Here is a 23,433-nt window from a genome sequence, read left to right as displayed (position 1 = left end):
CTGGGCATTTTGGGAAGGCACCTACAACCAGCAGAATGCTGTAGCAGCAGAGGCCCCAGCTGACCTTCGACCTCTGACCCCGCCCCTGGCTTGGCGCTTCCATGCGCAATTTCCGCTCCCGCCTCTCCAGCAAGGGGCAGGCCCAAGGAGTGTGGGCGGGGCTCTGATGCCGGCGGTTAGGCGCCGTGTCTGTTAGGGGCGGGTCTCGCGAGGGGCGGGACTTGAAGAGGCATTCTCCATTGGGCTGCTAAGTAGAGGCGGGGCATAGCGCTCGCCCCGAGTTGGGCGGGGCTTGGAGTGAGTGACCGCCTCTGGTAACTAGACTCAAGCGATCAAACCTGCCGAGGCCCGCGGCGGCAGGCGGGCCTGCAGGAGATCCCGGATCCGGATCTCCCGTGCAGGAGCGGAATCAGGGTCGGCCCTGACCCAAAGCGGGTCTGTGAGGAACTCGCGAACTTGGATTAGGAAATCCCGGAACCCGGATCGGTAAACCTCGGAACCCGGAATTAAGATTGGAAAGTCCCGGATCGCGGAGCATAGCGCGCGGAGCGGACTCGACGCGGAACCCGGAGGCCGGATCCGAGCACCGCGGGACGGGACGGAGCTATGTCGGGCCGTGGCGCGGGCGGGTTCCCGCTGCCCCCTCTGAGTCCCGGCGGCGGCGCCGTGGCTGCGGCCCTGGGAGCGCCGCCTCCCCCAGCGGGACCCGGAATGCTGCCCGGCCCGGCGCTTAGGGGCCCGGGGCCCGCTGGAGGCGTGGGGGGACCCGGGACCGCCGCCTTCCGCCCTATGGGCCCCGCGGGCCCCGCTGCTCAGTACCAGGTGAGGCGGGCCGGCGGGCGGTCGGCGCCGCGAGGGCGCCAGGTTATATTGCCTGGGGTCCTTGAGTGAGGTCTCAGGAGGAGTCTGTGGATGGAAGGCGCAGGGGCCTTGTAGGAGGAATTCTCAGGAGCCAGTGAAGGGCCAGGTTGGGGACTCTCGGATTGCGTCTAAGGAATGGTGGCAGAGTTAAAGAAAAAGGTGAGAGGAACCCTACGGTGGTGGAAGGTTTGATGCAGTTGGAGGAATCTCTTGGCTTCTTGGCACAGGGATTCTGCGTGAGAGATGGAGGCGTTCTGGCAGCCAGGGAATTGTGGGCACTTGCGTTGAGAAGTCTAGTGCAGGTTCTGGGGTGGGAAGTCCTGAGAGTTGATGAAGTTTTGGAAAAGGGTCCTTACTGAGAATCCAGGGTTACCCAGCATTGGCCTCGGTCCCACTCTAGGTCTGCCCTGTTTTTTATAGTTGAGAACTGGCAGAGCCCTAGCCTGTCTTGAGATGGCTCCCAGCTGCTAGCTAGTAAAGAGGAAGGAGGCTTCCCACAGCGTGGGAGGCAGAAGGGCTCTGGGACTCTAGCCTGTGCAGGAGCAGGCTGGACTCCCTGGTCAGGTCCAGGTTCTGGCCAGGATAACTCTGGGTTAGACCAGAGACAGTGATGGCCAGGCCTGAGGAAGACCCAGCCCAGTAACAGCATTCTGGGTAGACTCTTCTGGGCTTCCTGCCTGGTGTCATTGTCCAGGAATTGATGAGTCTTGAGGAGCTGAATGGCTCCATGGAGTCTTGCTGTTCTGGGCTGGAGGAGCTTGCAGCTGCAGGAGTTGCTTTCAGAGGGTACTGTCCTGATCCCTCGAAGACAGCATCTCAAGTTGCAGCTTCAAAGGCCATTAAGAGGCAGAGAGTTGATCTTGTGGTCAGCCTGACCCTGTTATGGGACTGGCCAGTTCCCCAGTTTCATATTGTCCCAGAATGCTTGGGAATTGTGTCCGTCCTTTTTTCTACCCCACTCCGCTTTTATTTAGTTTCCAGGTTCTGACAATGCCATATCCTAACCCATGTTGTGCTAATGTCCGAAGGTGTGCACTGTGGCTTCCTTTGTTATCTCCTGGTGTTCTCAGGTAGAGGTCCCAGAAGTGGATCCTCAAGGGGCACACATAATCTGCTAAGGCCCCTGAGCCCTCACTTTCAAAAGAGATGCTTATTTAACTGGGGATAGTGATTTTTCCCTTACTCTTCATTCCCCTTTTTTTCAAAAGAAAACAATGGGTTTGAATATGAACAGAGACAAACCTGGTTCCAAGGACTGCAAATGCTGTCCATCTTTCCCATCTTGTTCTCCGCCATGGTGATTCATGGTTCCAGAGTGTTGCTGAGTGTCCCTGCATCTGTCATTCTAGTCATTGGGCCTACTAGCTAAGACCTGGCCTGGGAGCTTCTTGTGGGCTTTTGGCCTTGGAGGACTTGGAACAGACAAAAGCCTCTTCAGTTTCCTTGGCATGGAACCCATAGGAAATGTGCCCTTGGGAAAGCCCCTGCAAGGATGGATTCCATAGTGTTTCTGGGGAATGGCCTTGGGTCTTGTGACAATCCCAGGCTAGCTGGCTGGATAGCTCTCGGCTGCTAGGTATAGGGCAGGAGATAGCTCTGAGCCTGGACTTCCCATCTCACAAGTTTCCCATCATCATCTCCCCATCCTACTCCTCAGAGGGGCAGAAGAGATAGATGGAAGAACCACCCAGCTAACTTTGGTTAAGTTTAAGGGGAATCTTGTTGCTTTCTTTCTAAGCCCAGTTGTATGACTTCCAAGAGAAGGACTTGAGGTCTGGGGAACAAAGGAGTTCCTGTCTGTTAAGTCTTTGTGGAGTAAGTGGAAGAACAAGGATTTGGGAAAACAGGTAAACCTGTTGAAAGAAGGGATGTGACAGTCCATCTCCCTCCAGAGAGTGGTTCTAGCTTTGGATCACAATCAACTGAAAAGCTAAAACAAACAAACAAACAAAAAACCCAAATGAAAAAAAAAACAAAAAAAAAACCCATGTATCACTGCGTTTACTCCAGAGTTCAAAATGCTTCCTATTCATGGGTTGGGGGATTATGTTCTCCAACTGAGGCTCTTAGGTCCAGCCACCAGGTGTATTAGGGGCACAGGTTTTGGATGGAGCAGAGCCCTAGATTGCTCCCCTAGAGGCTGTAGCCCAGCCTCCTGCCCTGTTCTCCTGGGTGGTGGTTAAGCTTGGAATATGGGTGGGTGCTGGGCCAAAGGAAAAGAAATTGCTGTACCTTCTGGGGTTCAGAGGAATGAACCAGACCAACCTAACTCTGATGCAGGTAGGGAGGCTGGGAGGCTGAGTTGTTAAAAAAACAAACAAACAAAAAAAAACATGAGTTGTTTTGAATGGGAAGGAATTACTGGCACTTTCAAGCTCAGGTGTGGAGCTTTGCAAAGCTGAGCCAGGACTTGAACTGTAAGCAGTCTTCCTTTGGGGGCCCTGGGTGAGCTAGAGGCTCAGAGCCCAGGAAGTCTAGAGGATATCTCCAAATTAATAAGATGGTGCCTATTACAGGCCCTCCTGTGCTGCCTAGTCTTGGGATTTCCTGTTACCTGAGCACCTGCCCAGGAGAACTGTGTGGTGTTCCAGGTTTTGTGAACCCTAGTGAGTAGTTTCCTGGGGACCACATCTCACTAGCTCACTTTGCAATTGTTTCTTACCTTTGTCCTAAGCATTGGGAAAAACTCAAACCTGAGAGAGCTGGTCTGGGTTTACAGCTGTGGCCACACTGAGTCCCGTCCCCGCCCCGCCCCCACCCCCACCCCGTTCTTTCTGTAATCTCCTGCTATGGCTCATTAAGGCAGAAAAACCAGGCTGTCTTTTGCCTTTCAACAGCTCTGATGAATCTCTTCCTGACAGGGAGAGACTTGTGGCAGGACTCCTGAGGTCCCAGGGCCCCCTATTTTTAACTCCTCATTCTACAAACTCTCCTACTGTACTTCCCCTGTTTCCTTCCCATTGTCTCTGGGCCAAGTTTTCTTCATTTCGTATCTGGTCACAAATCAGAGTTGCAGGGGCAGGGCAACTGTTCTGTTGGGAACATCGGTTCTGTGCTCCGTTAAAAGGCAGGGGAGACTCATCTCCAGGATGCTGGGGTGGGGAAAGATCCTTTGATTTGGTGAGAGTCTCCACCCAGCCTGGGTTGGTTGGCTGGTTATGCTGGTTGCATAATCTGGGCCCTGGGGCCAGTCCCGGGAAGCTGCCAGGGACAGTGTGTGCGAAGCAGAGCTGCCAAACAGGCCTTGCAGGCAGCAGCCATGGAAAGGGGGTTGAGGGGTGGAGGTGACTCCCAGATGGGCTCTACAGAAATGCTAGGGAGCTGAGCCTTTCCTGGAAGATGTTTCTGCAGGCTTTTAAAGAACTATTTTTGTCATCCAGATTGTGGCTGCTGACCTTGTGACTCTGCTTCTTACATCTGAAGATAATCTGATCCCCATTTTCTAGTTTGGGATTGCTAGGGTTAAATTGAGACAGCATCAGCCAGGCCGCCAGGTGGTGTGCCTGGGTCAAGGGCAGAGTCCAGGTGCCAGCTGCTTTCATTCCCACAGGCTACCCAGGGGCCATAGCTTCCCTTTTGGGGTCTTCTGGCTTAGAGGCAGGTAGGGGTTAACAGTAGGGAGTTGAGAGAAGGATTAAGTTCTGGTTGTGGGTAGAGGCCATATTGTGACCAAATGGTCTCTGTACTTTGCCTGAGGCTGTCTCCACCTATTGGGACACATCCATGCCATCCTCCTGTAGTTGCCACCTGGGGTACCTCTGCCTAATGGTCCTGCCAGCATACTGACAGCCTCTTTCAGTCACCATAAGGCTGGTGATAGGAGTGGACACTGGACTCCTACACCCCTCTGACTGTGACACTGCCCCCAGGCTTCCCCTCCATGCTACTTTCTCAAGATGGAGGGAGAAGGAGGGGAGTGCTTAGTGGGACCCTCTGAGTGCCTCAAAGCCAGCTGGCCTCAGGGAGCAGGGTCACAGCATGCTGGGGCTGGAAGGCAACAGTGGATCCTGAGAAGCTCCCTTTCCCTCTGTAGGCAGCACTCTCCTCCCACCCCTGGCTCTGGCAGCCTCATTTGCTGGCACAGCTGCAAAGGCGGTTGCAGGGGCAGGGCAGGTGTGGTTTACACCCTGTGCTTAGGCGCCAGCTCCCCTTTGTTCCCAGCCTCCAGTGGGGCTCCCCATGTGGTGCTCAGGGCCAGGCCTGACTACAGAGAGGGATGGAGGGCATAGGCTACCTGCCTTGTAGGTTCCTGCCACTGACCTATGCACCCCCACTGGCTTACTTTCCCCAGCGGCCTGGCATGTCCCCAGGGAGCCGGATGCCCATGGCTGGCTTGCAGGTGGGACCCCCTACTGGCTCCCCATTTGGTACTGCTGCTCCACTTCGACCTGGCATGCCACCCACCATGATGGATCCATTCCGAAAACGCCTGCTTGTGCCCCAGGCCCAGCCCCCGATTCCTGCCCAGCGCCGGGGGTAAGACCATTAATTTCTCCTACTCTGCCTAGTCTAGCTCTGGTGGTAGCAGATTTCCTTCTATCCCAAGAGCTTTGATGACTGAGGGAGACCTCTGGCTCCCTGGGGAAGGTTGCTGGGGACTAGAGGGGTGGGTGGGGGGCGAGAATCCTTTGGACTGCTAACCTCTCAAATGAGTTTCTGTCTTCCCCAGGTTAAAGAGGAGGAAGATGGCAGATAAGGTTCTACCTCAGCGAGTGAGTATGTTGGGAGGGAGGTCTCCCCACTGTCTGGCCATGTGGGAGGCCATCTCCACCTACCCAGGGATGGGGAAGGAAAGAAAGAAAGAGCCAGAGCTGCTAGAAGCAAGCTGTTGAATTCCTTCACCCTCAGATTCGGGAGCTTGTCCCAGAGTCTCAGGCATACATGGATCTCTTAGCTTTTGAGCGGAAGCTGGACCAGACCATTGCTCGCAAGCGGATGGAGATCCAGGAGGCCATCAAAAAGCCTCTGACAGTATGTGCAACTCTGATTATCCGGGGCTTTCCCAAAATACTTTCCTCCCTTTCCTGCCTTCACCTTGTTTCCAGGGTCAAGTGAGGGTCTGCACTGAACTAGAACAGTATTTTTCACATGCAAGATGCAGTTCAATGGGGCTGGGGATGTGGCTCAAGGGGTAGCGCGCTGGTCTGGCATGCGTGCGGCCCGGGTTCGATCCTCCGTACCACATACAAACAAAGATGTTGTGTCCGCCGAGAACTAAAAAATAAAAATATTAAAAAAAAAAAAAAGATGCAGCTCAAGAGTAGAACATGAACTCACTTTAAAGTGTTGGGGTCATCATGTTTTAAATGAATATAATATAGTATAAAATATAAAAATATGTCATAGTAATTAAGTACTTTTTTTTTCCTTTCGTAGATTGAAATGGGGATTGAGCCTATGGCTTCATACATGCTAGGCAAATGCTTTACCATTGAATCACATCCCCAACTCCTGGGTGATTATTTAAAATGTAAATGTATGGCTCAGGAGGTCCAAGACCAGCCTTAATAACTTAGTAAGACCCTGTCTCAAAATAAAAACAAAAAGGACTGGGAATGTAGTTTAGTGGTAAATGCCCCTGGGTTCACTCCCCAGTTACAAAACATAAAAGTTAAAAAAAAAAAAAAAAAAAAAGTTATGGATCATGTGGTCAAAAGTCTGAAAGCTGCCAAAGAGTAGATAAAGGTAGTAGGGTGGTTCCTTTTTTTTTGTAACCCAGGGAGACTTTACCACTAAGCTATGTCCCTAGGCCTTATTTTTTTATTTTAGGACTAGGTCTTGCTAAGTTGCTGAGGGTCTTCCTTAGTTGCCTAGGCTGGCCTCAAATTTGTGATCCTCTTGCCTCAGTCTCCCAAGTTGCTGGGCTCATAGGTGCACCATCACACCCGCCTGGATAGTTCCTTACCATCTCTAGAGAAGCTTTCTTTCATTCTCTGTTCTCCTAAAGAATAGTCTCCTGAGTGGTGAATGCTTTCCAAGAGACTAGGATATTTGGGGGGCCATGGTGGTTATTTGGGTTTCATTTAAAATATGAGCTGGAGTCTTTATTTCTTTGTTGGTTTTTTTTTTTTGTGGTGCTATGGATGAAACTCAGGGCCTCGCACATGCTAGGCAACACTATACCACTAAGCCAGACTCCCAGCCCCAGGGGCGTCTGACTTGCTTGACAGCACCCTGTGTGTACCGATCATGCTGCCAGTCCCACTGTGTTGGCATGAATGGTGATACATCTGTTTTCCCCATACAATTGTGTAGGATTACTGCTTCCAGTTCCCCGTGCCTACCAAGGTCCCTGGCCCATAGCACTCAGTATGGATTGCTGAATGAGTTCATATGGGAAGATTGGGTAACAATTTCCAACTGTTGGTCCACCTCTAGTTGATTGTTTTCCCCTCTTTAGCAAAAGCGGAAGCTTCGGATCTACATTTCCAATACATTCAGTCCCAGCAAGGCAGAAGGTGATAGTGCAGGAACTGCAGGGACCCCTGGGGGAACTCCAGCAGGGGACAAGGTGGCTTCCTGGGAACTCCGAGTGGAGGGAAAACTGCTGGATGATGTGAGTTGGGGATGGAAGTGTCTGGAGGGGAGGAAGCCTGTATGGGTTTAAGATTGGGACCAGAAATGGGCATTCCCAGAGAAGTCCTGCCATAGGGAGAGGACACAGCCCCAGCTAACTAGACGCTCAAGTTTTTGTTTTGGTGGTGCTAAGAACAGAAAGGACATCACACATGCACTCTACCATTGAGCCACCCCTAGCCCCAGGTTGAAGATGTGTAGTTATTACAGGAACCTCCCTGAGATGGCTGGCAGTGGGGCTGCATCTTTCCTGTACTGGTCTCCACCCAAACTGACAGCTTCTTTGGGGCTCAGGATTCACCAGTGCCCTAAATTCCAGGGCCAAAACAATGTTCCTTTTGGGGGCTTAGCGCATAGCTTTTGGTTCAAGAACTCAGCAACATCCCTTTGCCCCCATCTCATACTTCCTTCCCATTCCCAGCCTAGCAAACAGAAGAGGAAGTTTTCTTCATTTTTTAAGAGTCTCGTCATTGAGTTGGACAAGGAACTATATGGACCTGACAACCACCTGGTGGAGGTAAGAATGGCTCTCAGGCCTGGGGAGAACTTAGTACACCAGCCACAGGCTGATGGGTCATTTGGGTAATAGTCAAGTACTCTTGGAGCCTTCTCCTTGGTGATAAGCACGATTCCCTCCCTTGTTGTTAGTGGCACCGGATGCCCACCACCCAGGAGACAGATGGCTTCCAGGTGAAACGACCAGGGGACCTAAATGTCAAATGCACCCTTCTGCTCATGCTGGATCATCAGGTGACAGATACCCTTAGGGTCATGTCCAGGGTCTTAGGGACTTGTGGGGGAGGGCAGGTTTCTATTAACCCTTCCTGTCCCTGCTGTTCTGCTTTGTTTTTCCACAAGAACCCTCCTGACCCCCCTTTGTTCATCTCCAGCCTCCCCAGTATAAACTGGACCCTCGGCTGGCAAGGCTGCTGGGAGTGCACACACAGACAAGGGCTGCCATCATGCAGGCCCTGTGGCTTTATATCAAGCACAATCAGCTGCAAGATGGGCATGAGCGCGAATACATCAACTGCAACCGTTACTTCCGCCAGGTTAGCTGGGTGCCATCCTTTGTCCTCCCAGCCTCTGCCTGTTGCCCTGGACCCCCAATGGGCTAGTTCTTGGTCAGTATTTTGACTGCTGTCCTTGCTGGCCCTGGAATGGTCCACACCTCCTGTGCTCAGGCATCACCACCTTTGGTGCTCTTTCCAGATCTTCAGCTGTGGCCGACTCCGTTTCTCTGAGATTCCCATGAAACTGGCTGGATTGCTGCAGCATCCAGATCCCATTGTCATCAACCATGTCATCAGGTAAGTGGAAGGAGATGTTTAAGCTCTATGAAGAGCAGATTCACCCATGGCTTGATATAAAGCCAGAGGCACAGCAGGTTGGTTTATTGCACAGAATGGGCCCCAGGAAGGCATGATGGACATGGCTACATGCTTCCCCTTCTTTTCCTGTGCACTGCCTGCAGTGTGGACCCCAATGACCAGAAGAAGACAGCTTGTTATGACATTGATGTGGAGGTGGATGACCCATTGAAAGCTCAGATGAGCAATTTTCTGGCCTCTACCACCAACCAGCAGGAGATTGCCTCTTTAGACGTCAAGGTAGGTCCTCTGCCTCCACCACCTCCTCTGGGACCCAGGACGAGAGTGGGCCTGTTATTTTCATACTTAAAGCATGTTGGGGATAAAATCTCTGGCTCAGGAAGTGGGAACAGACCCCATTGGTAGAGCATATCTGACACATGGACCTCTTCCCCAGATCCATGAGACCATTGAGTCCATCAACCAGTTGAAGACTCAGAGGGATTTCATGCTCAGCTTTAGCACTGACCCCCAGGATTTCATCCAGGAATGGCTCCGTTCTCAACGCCGAGACCTCAAAGTATGGTTTTCTTTCTGGGTGATTTTTATCCCCAGGTACTTTTCTTTCAGTCCCAAAGGCAGATTGGCTTAGGGGTTATTCTGGGCTCTCTGCAGATCATCACTGATGTGATCGGAAATCCTGAGGAAGAGAGACGGGCTGCTTTCTACCATCAGCCCTGGGCCCAAGAAGCAGTGGGGAGGCACATCTTTGCCAAGGTGAGGCTCTGCCCAGTCTGTCCTCCTTTTGTTGTGAGTGGCAGAGGCCTGAGCCATTCTTTTCCTTCTCTAGGTGCAGCAGCGAAGGCAGGAACTGGAACAGGTGCTGGGAATTCGCCTGACCTAACTGCTCAGGGATCTCTTCCTTCCATCCCAGCCCCAGAGCCTGGCAGGGGACCATCTTCTGGGACCTGGCTATGGCTGAAGACTTGTAGGATGGGGTGAGGGGTGACAGTGTCTCCTGTTAACCTCTACTCCCCAGTTTTAGTTTCATAAATGTAGAGATAGGATTCCTCATTGCTTGGTCCCCAAAGCCTTATTACTTACTTTTCGCGTTGGCTTTAATTGGGTTCTTAAGATAGAAGCCTCTTCTGCTCCCTGCAGGCAGGCCCAAGTAGGACTGCTGGAGGCTGTGCTTTGTTGTCGTAACAGACATTTGGAACCAAAGGCTGCTGGGTTTGCTTGTTTACAGGCTCCCCCTTTGGGCCAGAGCTGGCTCTGAGGAGCTGGGTGAGGAAGAGGAGGAGGCCCAGCCCAGACTCTTCCTAGCCTTTCTAAACCAAAGTTCTTTGCCATTCCTACAACCCAGCCTTGCTGCTGGTATTTTCCTTTCTTTTGGGTATTTGCACTATTTGGGGAGCAGGATTTTCTATGTGGGAGCCATTTTTTTGTACAGGGGTTAAGCTGGGGTTTTTCAAGGAGCCCTATTTGGCGCCTCCTTTCTTATTTTCTTTCCTCAATCTATGCAAGCGGCTATAGCCGCCATCATCTCCTGGGGTGCCAGGGGGCTGCCCCTCTACCCAGGTGCTTAGGCTGGGGGAGCTGGAGCCTCCTACAGAGAGGAGGGGACACACCACTACCCTAGCCCAGCCGGAGGTAGGGGTATGTTGCGCGTGGTGGAGGGCATCATAAGGTTAGGGGAGGCTGGGAGGATTGTTGTCCTTTGGAGCTTAGTCAGGAGGGTGGGCCTAGGGCTTGGCAAAAATGCCACTTCTGGCAGGTTTGGAAATTTCCAAATAAATTCTTTTGTTTACTGGTGGTGTCCATACCTGGTCATTGAAAGTGTGACCACTCATTAACATAATGTAATGAAGTTCTAGAGGGCTTGTCCCACAGACCTTTATTTAAGGGATCCACACAAAAGATATCCCTCACTTCCAAAGTTTCTTGATGGACATGTTTTTCTCACTATCCTTCTGCATGACCTAGAGAAAGAGAGCAAGCATATGAGCCTTAAGCCACAAACTCAATGAACACAAGCCTAAACCCCTGCTCCATAGCCACCATCAGCAAAGAGAGAAAGGTGGAGGAATGTACCTTGGCTACTGCCATCTCAAAGTCCTCCTGGGTGACGTGGACTCGCCGTTCCCGTAGTGCATACATGCCAGCCTCTGTGCATACACCCTGAGCAAGAAAAGGAAGCTGAGGCCCTGTTGCTATGCCCCCTCATCCCCGAGTTAGTCCAGAACCCAGAACTTCCTGGTATTATCCCATTTCTCTGGACTTCAATTACCTTAACTTCAGCCCCTGATGCTCCTGGCATCAACTCGGCAATTTTTCTCAGGTTGATCCCCCGGGTCAGATTCATTTTCCGAGAGTGAATCTTCAAAATGTCCAGTCGGGCCTAGAAACAGGAGGAAAAAAAAGCCCTGAGCTCCACTCCCTACCCCCATAGACAGAGCCACTCAAGGTACCGCCCATTACGGACCTCCTCATTGGGAGGTGGGAATTCAATTTTCCTGTCGATGCGCCCAGGGCGAAGCAGTGCAGAATCCAGGATATCAATCCTATTAGTAGCCATAATAACCTGAGCAAAGAAAGAGAAGAGGTTTAGCTAAATTCTTTTTTAGACTGCTTGTCACCCCAGGCCTTCCCTTGGCTTGTTCTGAGGCCACCACCTCACCTTAATATTCTTAGTGGCCTCAAAGCCATCCAGCTGGTTGAGCAGCTCTAGCATTGTGCGCTGCACTTCACTGTCCCCTCCAGAGCCCCCTTCCAGCCGTGAAGAGCCAATGGAGTCAATTTCATCCATGAAGATAATAGATGGAGCGTGTTCTCGTGCCATGACAAACAGCTCCCTCACCATTCTTGCCCCTGTGCAGAGGCCAACCTGGTGTTAGGAGCTACTGAGATTTGTACCCTCTACCCTTCTACTTGGTTTGCCCATTCTTAGCCAGTTACCTTCCCCGATGAACTTCTGTACTAATTCAGAGCCAGAGACACGAATAAAGGTACAGTCTGTATGATGAGCCACAGCCCGGGCCAACAGTGTCTTCCCTGTCCCTGGGGGTCCATACAGCAGCACTCCCTGGGGGAAATAGCAGGATTCAGGGCAGAAAGCCAGCCTAACTCACTCAGTGAACGTTTAGTGAGTGCTGGTTTGTATCTGCTCACTTACTAGAGATTGGAGATACAAAAAAATAAATATCAAGGTCCCTTCAGAGCTTATATCCAAACCAGTTTAGTGGCCTAGAAACCTCTCCCCCAGCCAAGAGAGGAGGGAGGATAGTCCATCTCCAGGAGAAGCCTCACCTTGGGCTGTGCAATGCCTAGTGCTTCAAAGAGCTCAGGGTGCTTCACTGGCAGCTCAATCACTTCTTTGATCTCCTTGATTTGTTTGTCCAGCCCACCAATCATTTCATAAGTTGAATCTGGCACCTTCTCCACCATCATCAGTGACACCAGAGGGTCCACCTTGTTAGGTAGGATCTTGTGCAGAGTGTAGCTGTCATTTCTTAGAGCCACCCGACAATTGGGTGTCACCTGAATGGAGGGGTCAAGTTTCAGGAAGTAGTGCCCTAAGAACTGACCACCCCTACCCTCACCAGCTCCACTCACATCATTGATGTCGATGTTCTTGTCCACATCTACGACAAACTTGCCCTCAGGATGTACCTGAAGAAACAGGGGCTCATGACCTTCCCTGACAGCCACCAACTCACCAACCTCACCCAGGAAGACCCATGGGATTCCTAGAATAACATGACAGAACACTGTCTTCCCAAGGCTTCATACAAAGGGTGGGAGTGCAGTGGACAACATGCTGGTCCCATTCTGCTTTTACCTTGACCAACACTTTCTTCTTATCCATGGCCCGAACTACTTCTCCCACATAGGAGCCCTGTTCCTGCAGCAGCTGTAGCTCCTCTCGCAATAGGCGAACTAGATGGCAAAAGACACAGTGGTGACCTTGCTTCCCCTCCCCTGAACTCAAACTCAACATGCACAAACCAAGTAATACTTTAACAAAAGTTTTGAAGGGAAGGTCACAGTCACAAAAGATAAAATTCACATCTTGAAGGGGTTTACAACAGAGCTCTTGAGAGAGATGTACACAGGAAACAACTACATAATGACGGTGGGCAGCATCTCCATGGAAGGGAAGGAAACTGAACTGTTATGAGTCTGCAGGTCAAGGAGATTAGGAACAGCCACACCTCAAACCACATACATGTAGCTTTCCGTATTTCCCCCTCACCTTTTGCATTTAGTTCATTCCTCTGTGCCTGCAGCCGCCGGAGGTTTTGGCTTTTATCATTCACAATCAGCTGTGGAGGGCAAGAGACAAATTCCATTACCCCAGAGCAACAGCAGGATCTTGGCTAAGACCCTCACAGGCAGATGTGAACCATGGGAAAATCACCTGCATGTTATTTCAGATTCTCCAGTAGGATCCTAATGACCCTGTTCAGTCCTCCAAGAGTCCCTTAGGAGTCTAGGGCAGCCACCACAAAAGGTTGTGTAATACTGGTCCAGGAAAAAAGAATCTAATAGAGAAAAGTTACAGCTGGCTTGTGTAGTGACTTTCTTTTGAAGAGGCAATGGAGAGAGCTTTGTTATTTATTACTGGTACCAGGGACTGAACCCAGGGGTGCTTAACCACTGAACTAGATCCCCAGCCCTTTTTATTTTGAGATGGGGTCTGAGTTGCTTAGGGCCTTGCTAATTTGCTGAGGCTGGCTTTGAACTTGCGATCCTCCTGGCTCAGCCACCAAAGTTGCTGGGATTACAGGTGTGCACCACTGTGCCTGGCCCAGTCCTATTTTTATTCTGAGATGGAATCTTGCTAGATTGCTGAGGGCGTCACTAAATTGCTGAGGCTGATTCTGAACTTGCAATCTTCCTGTCTCAGTCTCTGCTGGGATTACAGGCATAAGCCACTGCACCCAGCAAAAGACAGCTTTAAGTGAGAAGCCTTAATTCTAGCCCAGCTACTGTCAATTAAAAGGTAAAGCAGGGGCTGAGGTTGTGGCTCAGTGGTAGAGTGGTTGCCTATCATGTGTGAGGCATTGGGTTCGATCCTCAGCATCACATAAAAAAATAAATTTATTTAAAAAAAAATAGTAAATCAAGGGTAAGGCACTTAAAAAAACCTGTCACCAAACTGCACAGCATTAACAAACCTGCTTCATTTCAAGACTACTTGGAAGAACAAATAAAATTACATGTAGAAGCATTAATAAATGATAAACCAAATACAATATCTGCAAATGTACCTGGAGTTTGGAAATTGTCCTCGTGCCCCTCTATCCCACCTATTTCTCTTGCTTAGCTTTTTTTTTTTTTTTGTGGTGGTGGGGAGCTAAGGATTTAATCCAGCAGCACTTTACCACTGAGCCATATCCCCAGTCCTTTTCATTTCTTTTGAGAGAAAGTTCTTGCAAAACTGCTGAGGCTGGGCCCAAACTTGCAATCCTCCTGCCTCAGCCTCCTGAGTTGCTGGGGTTACAGATGTCCATCATCATGCTGGTTCTGGTTTAGCTCTTTAATATAGAGCACTGGGTTGCCCTGTTCCTTTCATTCAGTCCCCATGACATCAGTGTTGTCCAGACTTCTCAATACTGTCCTTCCTCAAGTTCCTAAAGTTTTACCCGCCCCAAACTTTTTGATATCCTGGGACTATGCCTTCCATTTTATAAGAAATCCTTGCATTTACACTTCTTCCAAAAACCACAGCCTTAGGCTAGTGGTTCCTTTTCTTTCTTTCTTTCTTTTTTTTTTTTAAAGAGAGAGAGAGAGAGAGAATTTTTTGTTGTTGTTGTTAATATTTATTTTCAGCGGACACAACATCTTTGTTTGTATGTGGTGCTGAGGATAGAACCTGGGCCAAACGCAGGCCAGGTGAGGGCGCTACTGCTTGAGCCACTCCCCAGCCCTAGTGGTTCCTTTTCTATTAAAATTTCACATTTGCAGAAAAGTAACATTTGCGAATACTACTGTCCTCACAGAGGAGGGGCTTAAAGGGAACAAGAGACTGGCTTATGTGATATACTTTAAACGGCTTGTTACTTCTTGCACTTTTCTGAAAACTAAAAAAAAAAACTAGGAAAATAGCTTCTTCCACTGCATTCCTGATGGAATTATATGGAACTCTGGTTCTCTCAATTCTCTTCCCTTCCAACTCCCCTCACCCTGCCACCCAGTTTGTTCTTACCTGGAGTTCTTCAATCTTGGACAGATAATATTGACGGAGTCCGCTGCCTGCTTTTCCCTCTTCCAGTTCCATCTGAAGACAGACACAGTGTAGTTACTAAATGTGAGGATAAACATCCAAGAGATAAAGCCACTTTCTGGGCACTTCTCCATAAGGCTTGTCACCAGGCAGCTCTGGGTGGGAGAAATCCCTAATTCCTCCCTCCCTTTTCTCTCTCCATTTCCCAAGACCAAAATGTCAGGATGCAGATACCAACTACCTTCTAAGACTTTTAGGAGGATCAAGAAACTGTACACACCGGAGTGCTTTGCATTGTGGCAAGCGCCATATACATCCAAAGTGTTATTACTACACAGAGCCAGCATTAAGGACTGGCATACGGTCTACTGTGACTTATCCCATCCCTCTACACTCCACTTCTACCCAGCCCCTGCCCGACTCGCCGGTGGCGGCGCTGACACAGCAAATCCGGGCTCAGGCAAGGCCCAGTTTGGATTGGTCCACCTAACTCCGGCCCACTTGATCCTCTTGTCCCGGCCCGCTCCCCACCTAGAATCATGCCTGCTCCACACCCTGCCACGGTCTCTACCCGGCTGCAGACGCAGACACCGTCACCATACCTGCTCTGGCCCGTCAAGCGCCATCTTCTTTCTTCAACGGAGACCGCCGGCATCCGCGCTGCCTTATTGCGCAGGCGCGGAAGCGAGGGCTTGAGGCCTGAGGACTCAACAGAGAAGAGTTCCGGGTCAATGGGCGGGGTGTGAGGGGAGACGCGAAAGGGAGCTGATGGGAAGGGTGGTTTCTCGAGGTCAGGAAATTTGTTAGGAACTGTACATGAAACGGAGATCCTAGTTATTGCTTCTTAGAAACGAGGTATTTATTCGTTGTAATATGCTCTTCTGGTCCCAACTTCCAACTCGTACATCTAGGGGCAAAATTTGAAGATTAATGGACACACTCAAGATGGCGAAAGAGTTGGCGACTGAGACGCAGAGGGCGCAAACGGAAGCGGAAGTTCACTTGCTGTCTGCATGTGCTGCTGCTGCTACTGTGAACGGCGCTGGGTTGAGGTTTGGGAAGCTGGGGTGGGTTGTGGTTGTTGCGAGAGGTGGGAAATGGGAGCGGAATTTGTTTAAAAGATACGTCCCAACTCCTGCTTTCTCCCCAGATTGAGTGACATTGATCCTTTTCATTATGGGCAAGAAGGGCAAAGTCGGCAAGAGTCGGCGGGACAAGTTTTATCACTTGGCAAAGGAAACTGGTAAGTGAGGGTACGTACTTGGAGAGAACGAGAGAATGATCTTGATCCTCATCGTTTTGCCTTTTCGAATATTGGGTTCTTTTTCCGCAGAAGGGGTGGTGGGTTATGAATCTGGGGAAGTCCTGGAAAAGCGCTACGCGAACCTTATTGTTTTGTCACCAACCCCAGGTTATCGTTCCCGCTCTGCTTTCAAGCTGATCCAACTCAATCGCCGCTTTCAGTTCCTGCAGAAAGCTCGAGCCTTGTTGGATCTGTGTGCTGCGCCAGGAGGCTGGTGCGTAACACACCATTCTCTCGAAGGCAATTTCCTGGCCCTGACTGGCTTAGAGTTGCATTGGTTAAGGTCGGGATTCGGAGCTTTCCTGACCCGCAGTGCAATAATTCCAGCTTCAGATTTTTGTGCATTCCAGCCATTGGTCTCTTCTAAACCTTGAGGGATAATCAAGTGCCAGGGAAAGGGTCATTTCTTGACTGGAGAAAAGGCTTGTAATTGTAATGTATATGACATGATTGTCCACTCTATGGCAATTGCCATTAACAGTGAGAGTGAGAAATCTCATTGCTAAGGGAGGGAAAGGAACAGTCCTAGGTATTTTAATCTCTGTTCTTTTTCATAGGCTTCAGGTGGCTGCCAAGTTTATGCCTGTGTCCAGCCTTATTGTGGGTGAGTAACAGGCGATTCTCCTGGTATTTTAGGGGATGTGTATGAGGTACCACTACTTGCTTGAGGCAGCCCTTTAGAGTACTCTGATCTGATTTCTCCCAGGAGTGGACTTGGTTCCAATCAAGCCTCTCCCCAATGTGGTGACTCTCCAGGAGGACATCACTACAGAACGATGTAGGCAGGTAATAGGAATCTCTCTCTCCCTGTCCCTTTATATGCAAGTATGCACATCCTTCAAGTCACCCTAAAGGCATTTTTTTTTTCCTGTTTATTGTACTGTGAGCAAGTGTCTGCATGACATCTCTGACAGGCCCATGAGAATCCCAGTGTGCACCTCAATCTTAAAGAGTCAGGGATGAAGGTGATTGGAATTGGGGGAAGGGCAGAGACTTTAGTGAAGTGCTTTCCAGTGTACTATTGTACTTCAATTTTCATAAAGATGGAGATGTATAAGTTTTGTTCCCTGTTGTATTCCCCAGTGTCTGGCCCAGGATCTGGGCCATGGAGGCCACTCAGTAAATAACTGGATGATATAGATAGTAAACTGGGAAATGTATTCTTAGCCATTTCTGTGTTTCTGATGCCATAATCCCTTTGCTTCTCTGTAGGCCCTGAGGAAGGAGCTGAAGACTTGGAAGGTTGATGTTGTACTCAATGATGGGGCCCCCAATGTTGGGGCCAGCTGGGTCCATGATGCTTACTCACAAGGTGCAGGGTGTGTGGGCTTGGAGAGGAGAGTGGAGGTGGAGGTGGTATGCCTGCAGGCCACATGGGTCCTCATTGACTGTCTCTGTTCTATAGCCCACTTGACACTGATGGCTCTACGTCTGGCTTGTGATTTTTTGGCTCGTGGTGGTTGCTTCATCACAAAGGTTTTTCGTTCTCGAGATTATCAGCCCTTGCTGTGGATATTCCAGCAGCTGTTCTGCCGGGTCCAGGCCACAAAACCCCAAGCCTCTCGCCATGAATCTGCAGAAATCTTTGTAGTCTGCCAGGGTGAGTATTATTTCCTTCTTTATCTTGATCCAGCCTTCTAACTGCCAAACCGCATTTTGTGTTGTTTTGGTACCAGGAATTGAACCTAGGGGCGCTGAACTACGGAGCCACATTCCCAGCTCTGTTTTGTATCTTATTTAGAGTCAGGGTCTTTCCGAGTTGCTAAGTTCCCACCAAGTTTTGCTGAGGCTGGCTTTGAACTCATTATCCTCCTGCCTCAGCCTTCTGAGTCCCTGGGATTACAGGAGTACACCACTACACCCAGCTCCAAACCACATTTTGAAATATGTCTTAACTATTTTAGGATTTCTGGCTCCTGACAAGGTTGACAGTAAATTCTTCGATCCCAAGTTTGCCTTCAAGGAGGTTGAAGTTCAAGCTAAGACTGTTACTGAGTTGGTGTCCAAGAAGAAGCCAAAGGTATGTTTGGGGTGGGGGCCAAAGGTCCTGGAACTCTGGGGAGGCTGTGCCCCTCTGGGTCATTCAGATAGCTCAGAAGTGACTGCTCACCCATTTGTCTCTCCATAAGGCTGAAGGCTATGCTGAGGGTGACCTTACTCTTTATCACCGCACTTCAGTCACTGACTTCTTGCGAGCTGCCAACCCTGTTGACTTCCTCTCCAAGGCCAGCGAAGTGAGTTTTCAGACTCCAGGAATGTAAGGGAGCTCTGGTCACAGGACCTGAAAATCTCCCTTGACTCCTTTTCTTTCCAAATAGATTTCAATAAATGATGAAGAATTGGCACAGCATCCAGCCACCACTGAAGACATACAGGCATGCTGTCAGGACATCAGAGTGCTGGGGCGCAAGGAGCTCAGGTATGCAGTACAGTGGGCATTGGGACCAGGAGCCCTGAGGACAAGAAAAGGTCTTTTCTTTGAAACCATGACATTGGATTTCTGGGAAAAGTGTACTCTTTTGCTGGAAGTTAGTGATTGAGACCTGAGCTTTAGCATTTGTGTGGCTGAAACCTAAAAATTAAACCATGGGCTGAAAATAGAAGAGGGGACAAGGACAAAGGAAGAGATGCTAATATATTTCTGGGGCAGGTCACTACTGAACTGGAGAACAAAACTTCGACGATATGTGGCCAAGAAGCTAAAAGAGCAAGCAAAGGCACTAGACCTCAGGTAAGGTGGGAACTAAATTGAGATAGCTAAACTGGGTGTTGAAGGAAGTTTCTGGCAAAATAACCAAACTCCTTGGACTGCTTTGTCAGTCTCAGCTCAGGAGAGGAGGAGGAAGGTGAGGAAGAGGAGGAGTCAACAGGTGGAACCACAAAGCAGCCTTCCAAGGAGGAGGAAGAAGAGGAGCAACTAAACCAAACCCTGGCGGAGATGAAAGCCCAGGAGGTAGCAGAATTAAGGAGGTGAGGGGAAATCCAATACACAGTTCCTCAGTGCCTGAAGGTAGTAGAATGGAAGGCATGGATGGGGAATCTTCAGAGCCCAGCAGGTTTAGTCCCTCAACCCATCCCTTCAGGAAGAAAAAGAAGTTGCTACGTGAGCAGAGAAAGCAGCGGGAACGAGTAGAACTGAAGATGGATCTGCCTGGGGTTTCCATTGCGGATGAGGGGGAGACAGGCATGTTCTCCCTGCGCACCATTCGGGGTCACCAGGTGAGGTGGGGTTGAAGGTAGAGATTGAGGAAACAGTGGTCAGTTTGGGTACCTGGAGGTGGGAGGATTGGGTTAAGTGTGCTGAATTATCATGAGCTTTGGTTGCTGACTTCATCTGTAAAAAGAATTGGCAGGCAGTGGGGAGACTGGAGATAAAATAAGAGCCATCTGAACACAAAGGCCAAAAAGAAACAGTGATGAATGAGGAAGATTTGTGTGTTATAGATTTATGATTCGGGAATGAGAATACTAAGACCACAAGTTCAGGTTATATTAGATGCAGCCAGGGCATCTGGTTACCAGCACAAGTGAAAACAGGGTGTCCTTTAGCAGGAAGCAATGTTTTTTAGTTCCTTGTTACCAAGTTAGTACCTCATGTTAAGCTGTTGGGTCATGCACTGAGGAACAAGCTTTTTCCTATTAAAAACTGTCACAAGCCAAACAAGTTTTTGTGACTTCTGTGTGGGAATGACACAATACAGACCATCTTTATTGCCTAGGAAAGACAGTAGAGCCTGGTGGCCCTAGAGCAGACACAGGCTTAGTCTCAGATCCAGATCTACCACTTGAACTGTGTGACTCTGAGCTCATTCCCATTTACCTTTTTTCTGCCTCAGTTTTCTCATCTGTACAACAGTAGTAGAATATGTTAAGTGTTTTTATGAGAAATTTTTTAAAAACATCGTTGGGTGCAGTCCCTGTTGTGGTGAACACTGAAGAAATAATAGCTCTTTGCCATGATTAAAATAGATTTTGGTGTTGTGGTACATATCTGTAATCCTAGCTACTTAAGAGGCTGAGGCAGGAGGGTTGCCAAGTTCCAGGCCAGTGTGGGTAACTTAACAAGACCCTAAAAAGGACTGGGGACATAGGCGAGTGATTGAGTGCCTCAGGTTCAATCGCAGTACCACACAAAAGATTGAGGTTCTGATGTTTGAAGTGAAACAGACAGGTTGTCTGGGCTGCTTTTTTTTCTCAGTGGAATCAAAGTATAGATGTTTTCTCAAGTAATTCAGGTGCTTTCTGAGAGGAATTAAAAAAAAATATTTTATTGCTGATGGACCTTTATTTAAGTGTGGTGCTGAGAATCAATCCCAGTGCCTCACACATGCTAGACAATCACTCTACCGAAGAGCCACAACCCCAGCCCCTTGGTTTTTTTTGGCAATACTGGGACTTAACTTAGGGGTGCTCTACCACAGAGCTATATCCCCAGCCCTTTTGAGTTAGGGTCTTTCTAAGTTGACCAGACTAGCCTGGAACTTGTGATCCTCCTGCTTCAGCCACCCAGGTTGCTAGAATTGTGTGCCACTGGATTCTGGAAGAGTGATTTTTTTAAACCAGTAAGTGGGACTGGACCTGAGTGGGATGTTTTAGACAAGCCACTCATATTCCAGGGGTATAGCTGCCCTGTCTGTGAAAGATCATGTATTTATATTCCTAGTGTTGCTGAGGATGAACTTAAGATATTGGATATGAGAAAACACAGTAGGTTTCCTTGAATATTTGATCTGTTTTTCTTTAGTTGTTAGAGGAAGTAACACAAGGTGACATGAGTGCTGCAGACACATTTCTGGCTGATTTGCCAAGAGATGACATCTATGTGTCAGATGCTGAGGACGATGATGATGATGATGCATCTCTGGACAGTGATATGGATTCAGAGGAGTTGGCAGGAGTCAGTAGACATCAAGGTCTAAAGGACCAAAAGAGGTAAGGGGTGTGTGTGTGTGTGCGCGCGCGCCAAAGGAAGTGCCACCACCCTTAGCTCAACTTCTGAGGCAGAGTCCACGTGGGGGTACTAAGCGTCCCCCAACTTTTTTTGGGGTCTGCAGTGTGCGGTTTACCCAAGTAGATAATGATAAAGAGGAGGAGGTGGAAGAAGAAAATCCACTGTTGGTACCACTGGAGGAAAAGACAGTGCTGCAGGAAGAACAAGCCAATTTGTGGTTCTCAAAGGTAAGAGGAAGCTGGGAGCAAGGCTGATGGGACACTGGAATTCCCAGGGATAAAGGGAGTTGAAAATTTCTTGTACCACAGGATGGCTTCAGTGGGATTGAGGATGATGCTGATGAGGCCCTGGAAATCAGTCAGGCCCAATTATTATATGAGAGCCGCCGGAAGGGGCAGCAGCAAAGAAACCAGCAGCCACCACCACCTTCCAGTTTAAAGACTGAGAGGAAGTCTCCTCAGTGCCAGGATGAGATCCCTAAGAGGATAGAGGCTCCCTCCGGAACAAAAAGTGCCACTCATCCTGGAGGGGAAGAAAGAGATGGCAGCTCAGAGAGTGATAGCAGTAGCAGCGAGGATGAAGAGAGGTGAGTGGGTACAGCTGATGGGAAACTGGATGAAGAGGAAGCAGTAGTATGGGTCATTTCTCTAGTATGGGCATTCCCTATAACGTTGGCTATATTTAGGGAGCTTTAAAATACATGTTTCTGACTTAATTGGCCTAGGGCACAACCTGAATTCCTGCGAAGTTCTTTTAAGTGGCTTAAAGTAGGAAGCAATGATGAGGCACAGTGCAGTCTGCACGGCACAGGAGAGGGTAGAATATAATCCTTTCATCTTCCACAGCTGGGAGTCTTCCCATGGTAAAAAGCGAAGCCGGAGATCTAAGCCTGATGACGACGGGTTTGAGGTAGTGCCTATCGAGGACCCAGGTGAGAGCTTTATACAGAGTGGAATGAGACCAGTGGGAATCTATGTTGGGAATCAGGGTTTGACTTTTGTCCTTTCCTCTAGTGAAACATCGGATTCTAGATCCTGAAGGCCTTGCTCTAGGTGCTGTAATTGCCTCTTCCAAAAAGGCCAAGAGAGACCTTATAGACAACTCCTTCAACCGGTAAGGGGGACAGAAAATCATCAGGTGTAGTTGGTTATATGGGTGATTTCTTCCTAAAGAAGCCTGGAGTGGTTGGTTGGTGGACTGATGTCTGTTCCACGTAGGTACACATTTAATGAAGATGAGGAGGAGCTTCCAGAGTGGTTTGTACAGGAAGAGAAGCAGCACCGGATAAGACAACTGCCTATCGATAAGAAGGAAGTGGAGTATTACCGGAAACGCTGGCGGGAAATTAATGCACGTCCTATCAAGAAAGTGGCTGAGGCCAAGGCTAGAAAGAAACGGAGGGTAAGTGGTAGGGGCTGCCTGGAGTTAGGTGTGGATAGAATATGGGAAGAGAGGTCACCTGACTGAGGCTCCCTCCCAGATGCTGAAGAAGCTGGAGCAAACTAAGAAGAAGGCAGAAGCTGTGGTGAACACAGTGGACATCTCAGAACGAGAGAAGGTGGCACAGCTAAGAAGGTAATTGAGGAGAGTATATGCATAGAGGCACATTAGGGTAAAAGAACAGCAGAAATCAGACCTCTAACTCATCTGCTTTCCCCTTTGTAGTCTCTACAAGAAGGCTGGGCTTGGCAAGGAGAAACGCCAAGTCACCTATGTTGTAGCTAAAAAAGGTGTGGGCCGCAAGGTGAGGCGGCCAGCTGGAGTTAGAGGTCATTTTAAGGTGGTGGACTCCAGGATGAAGAAGGATCAGCGAGCACAACAACGTAAGGACCAGAAGAAAAAACAGAAGCGGAAGTGAGAGCTATCTCCTTCTGGGAAGATTATAAAACTAAGGGAAGATATGGTGCTATTATAAAACTAAGGGAAGATATGGTGCTGCTCACATCATAGTTGACTGAGTAGGCTGGGAGGTGGAGCTACAAGATGATGTCATTATGGTTGGAGGATGGTCCCTCAGACCCCATACTCCTGCATGGTGCTGAATGAAGAGTCAGATCATTAAATCTTAAGGAATTTTAGCATTGGCCATGTTTGTTATAGCCTATTCTTGGGCAAGTGGGCTTCTTGAGTCTTCTGAATAAAAACCAAAATGATAGCACAGATACCTTTTCTGACGATTTAATAAATACATTCCCACATCTGA

The 23,433-nt window shown here is 49.2% G+C and overlaps 3 protein-coding genes across 6 annotated transcripts; 2 read left to right on the top strand and 1 right to left on the bottom strand.

The window, feature by feature from the left end:
• The first annotated feature begins 310 nt into the window (after nucleotides 1-310).
• Nucleotides 311-10,557, top strand: Smarcd2 (SWI/SNF related BAF chromatin remodeling complex subunit D2). The gene is made up of 13 exons (XM_027946195.3): nucleotides 311-822; nucleotides 5,153-5,337; nucleotides 5,531-5,573; nucleotides 5,710-5,832; nucleotides 7,262-7,417; nucleotides 7,859-7,954; nucleotides 8,086-8,187; nucleotides 8,328-8,489; nucleotides 8,650-8,747; nucleotides 8,912-9,047; nucleotides 9,205-9,327; nucleotides 9,423-9,524; nucleotides 9,598-10,557. Exons 1-13 carry the CDS (start codon nucleotides 607-609, stop codon nucleotides 9,649-9,651), a joined length of 1,596 nt encoding a protein of 531 aa, XP_027801996.1. The 5' UTR covers nucleotides 311-606; the 3' UTR covers nucleotides 9,652-10,557.
• A 56-nt stretch (nucleotides 10,558-10,613) lies between these two features.
• On the bottom strand, nucleotides 10,614-15,676 carry Psmc5 (proteasome 26S subunit, ATPase 5). Of its 2 annotated transcripts, none has more exons than XM_027946196.2 (12): nucleotides 15,579-15,676; nucleotides 14,959-15,030; nucleotides 13,003-13,072; nucleotides 12,589-12,686; nucleotides 12,363-12,419; nucleotides 12,057-12,287; nucleotides 11,706-11,832; nucleotides 11,428-11,618; nucleotides 11,233-11,331; nucleotides 11,038-11,148; nucleotides 10,842-10,928; nucleotides 10,614-10,729 (listed from the first exon to the last, which is right to left on the bottom strand). In XM_027946196.2, the coding sequence occupies exons 1-12, from the start codon at nucleotides 15,600-15,602 to the stop codon at nucleotides 10,676-10,678; spliced, it is 1,221 nt and encodes a 406-aa protein (XP_027801997.1). In that variant the 5' UTR covers nucleotides 15,603-15,676; the 3' UTR covers nucleotides 10,614-10,675. The 2 variants fall into 2 exon arrangements, with proteins under 2 accessions (XP_027801997.1, XP_071459694.1); XM_071603593.1 differs by lacking the exon at nucleotides 15,579-15,676 and adding an exon at nucleotides 13,168-13,291 and having other exon boundaries at nucleotides 14,959-15,022.
• Nucleotides 15,677-15,734: 58 nt separating this feature from the next.
• Nucleotides 15,735-23,392, top strand: Ftsj3 (FtsJ RNA 2'-O-methyltransferase 3). Of its 3 annotated transcripts, none has more exons than XM_071603592.1 (21): nucleotides 15,735-15,831; nucleotides 16,127-16,219; nucleotides 16,388-16,493; nucleotides 16,837-16,883; nucleotides 16,986-17,065; nucleotides 17,492-17,591; nucleotides 17,685-17,879; nucleotides 18,184-18,299; nucleotides 18,409-18,513; nucleotides 18,598-18,698; nucleotides 18,930-19,010; nucleotides 19,100-19,249; nucleotides 19,363-19,498; nucleotides 21,024-21,211; nucleotides 21,334-21,457; nucleotides 21,539-21,816; nucleotides 22,076-22,161; nucleotides 22,244-22,343; nucleotides 22,448-22,631; nucleotides 22,711-22,805; nucleotides 22,896-23,392. In XM_071603592.1, the coding sequence occupies exons 2-21, from the start codon at nucleotides 16,153-16,155 to the stop codon at nucleotides 23,086-23,088; spliced, it is 2,532 nt and encodes an 843-aa protein (XP_071459693.1). In that variant the 5' UTR covers nucleotides 15,735-15,831; nucleotides 16,127-16,152; the 3' UTR covers nucleotides 23,089-23,392. The 3 variants fall into 3 exon arrangements, with proteins under 3 accessions (XP_071459693.1, XP_027802050.2, XP_027802051.2); XM_027946249.3 differs by having other exon boundaries at nucleotides 15,735-16,028; XM_027946250.2 differs by having other exon boundaries at nucleotides 15,735-16,043.
• The last annotated feature ends 41 nt before the right edge of the window (nucleotides 23,393-23,433 follow it).

The sequence above is a fragment of the Marmota flaviventris genome, chromosome 17 (genome assembly GCF_047511675.1).
Source record: "Marmota flaviventris isolate mMarFla1 chromosome 17, mMarFla1.hap1, whole genome shotgun sequence".
NCBI classification, from domain to species: Eukaryota; Metazoa; Chordata; class Mammalia; order Rodentia; family Sciuridae; genus Marmota; species Marmota flaviventris.
This window is presented reverse-complemented; position numbering and strand designations above follow the sequence as displayed.

Coding starts and splice junctions, on each gene's coding strand:
- Ftsj3 (XM_071603592.1), top strand. CDS start 16,153: ATGGGCAAGAAGGGCAAAGTCGGCAAGAGTCGGCGGGACAAGTTTTAT. Junction 16,220..16,387: donor TCACTTGGCAAAGGAAACTG/GTAAGTGAGGGT, acceptor CACCAACCCCAG/GTTATCGTTCCCGCTCTGCT. Junction 18,514..18,597: donor TCCTCTCCAAGGCCAGCGAA/GTGAGTTTTCAG, acceptor CTTTCCAAATAG/ATTTCAATAAATGATGAAGA.
- Psmc5 (XM_027946196.2), bottom strand. CDS start 15,602: ATGGCGCTTGACGGGCCAGAGCAG. Junction 13,073..14,958: donor CCAAGATTGAAGAACTCCAG/GTAAGAACAAAC, acceptor TGCCCTCCACAG/CTGATTGTGAATGATAAAAG. Junction 12,420..12,588: donor AGAAGAAAGTGTTGGTCAAG/GTAAAAGCAGAA, acceptor CTGTTTCTTCAG/GTACATCCTGAGGGCAAGTT.
- Smarcd2 (XM_027946195.3), top strand. CDS start 607: ATGTCGGGCCGTGGCGCGGGCGGGTTCCCGCTGCCCCCTCTGAGTCCC. Junction 7,955..8,085: donor CTGACAACCACCTGGTGGAG/GTAAGAATGGCT, acceptor CCTTGTTGTTAG/TGGCACCGGATGCCCACCAC. Junction 8,748..8,911: donor GTCATCAACCATGTCATCAG/GTAAGTGGAAGG, acceptor CACTGCCTGCAG/TGTGGACCCCAATGACCAGA.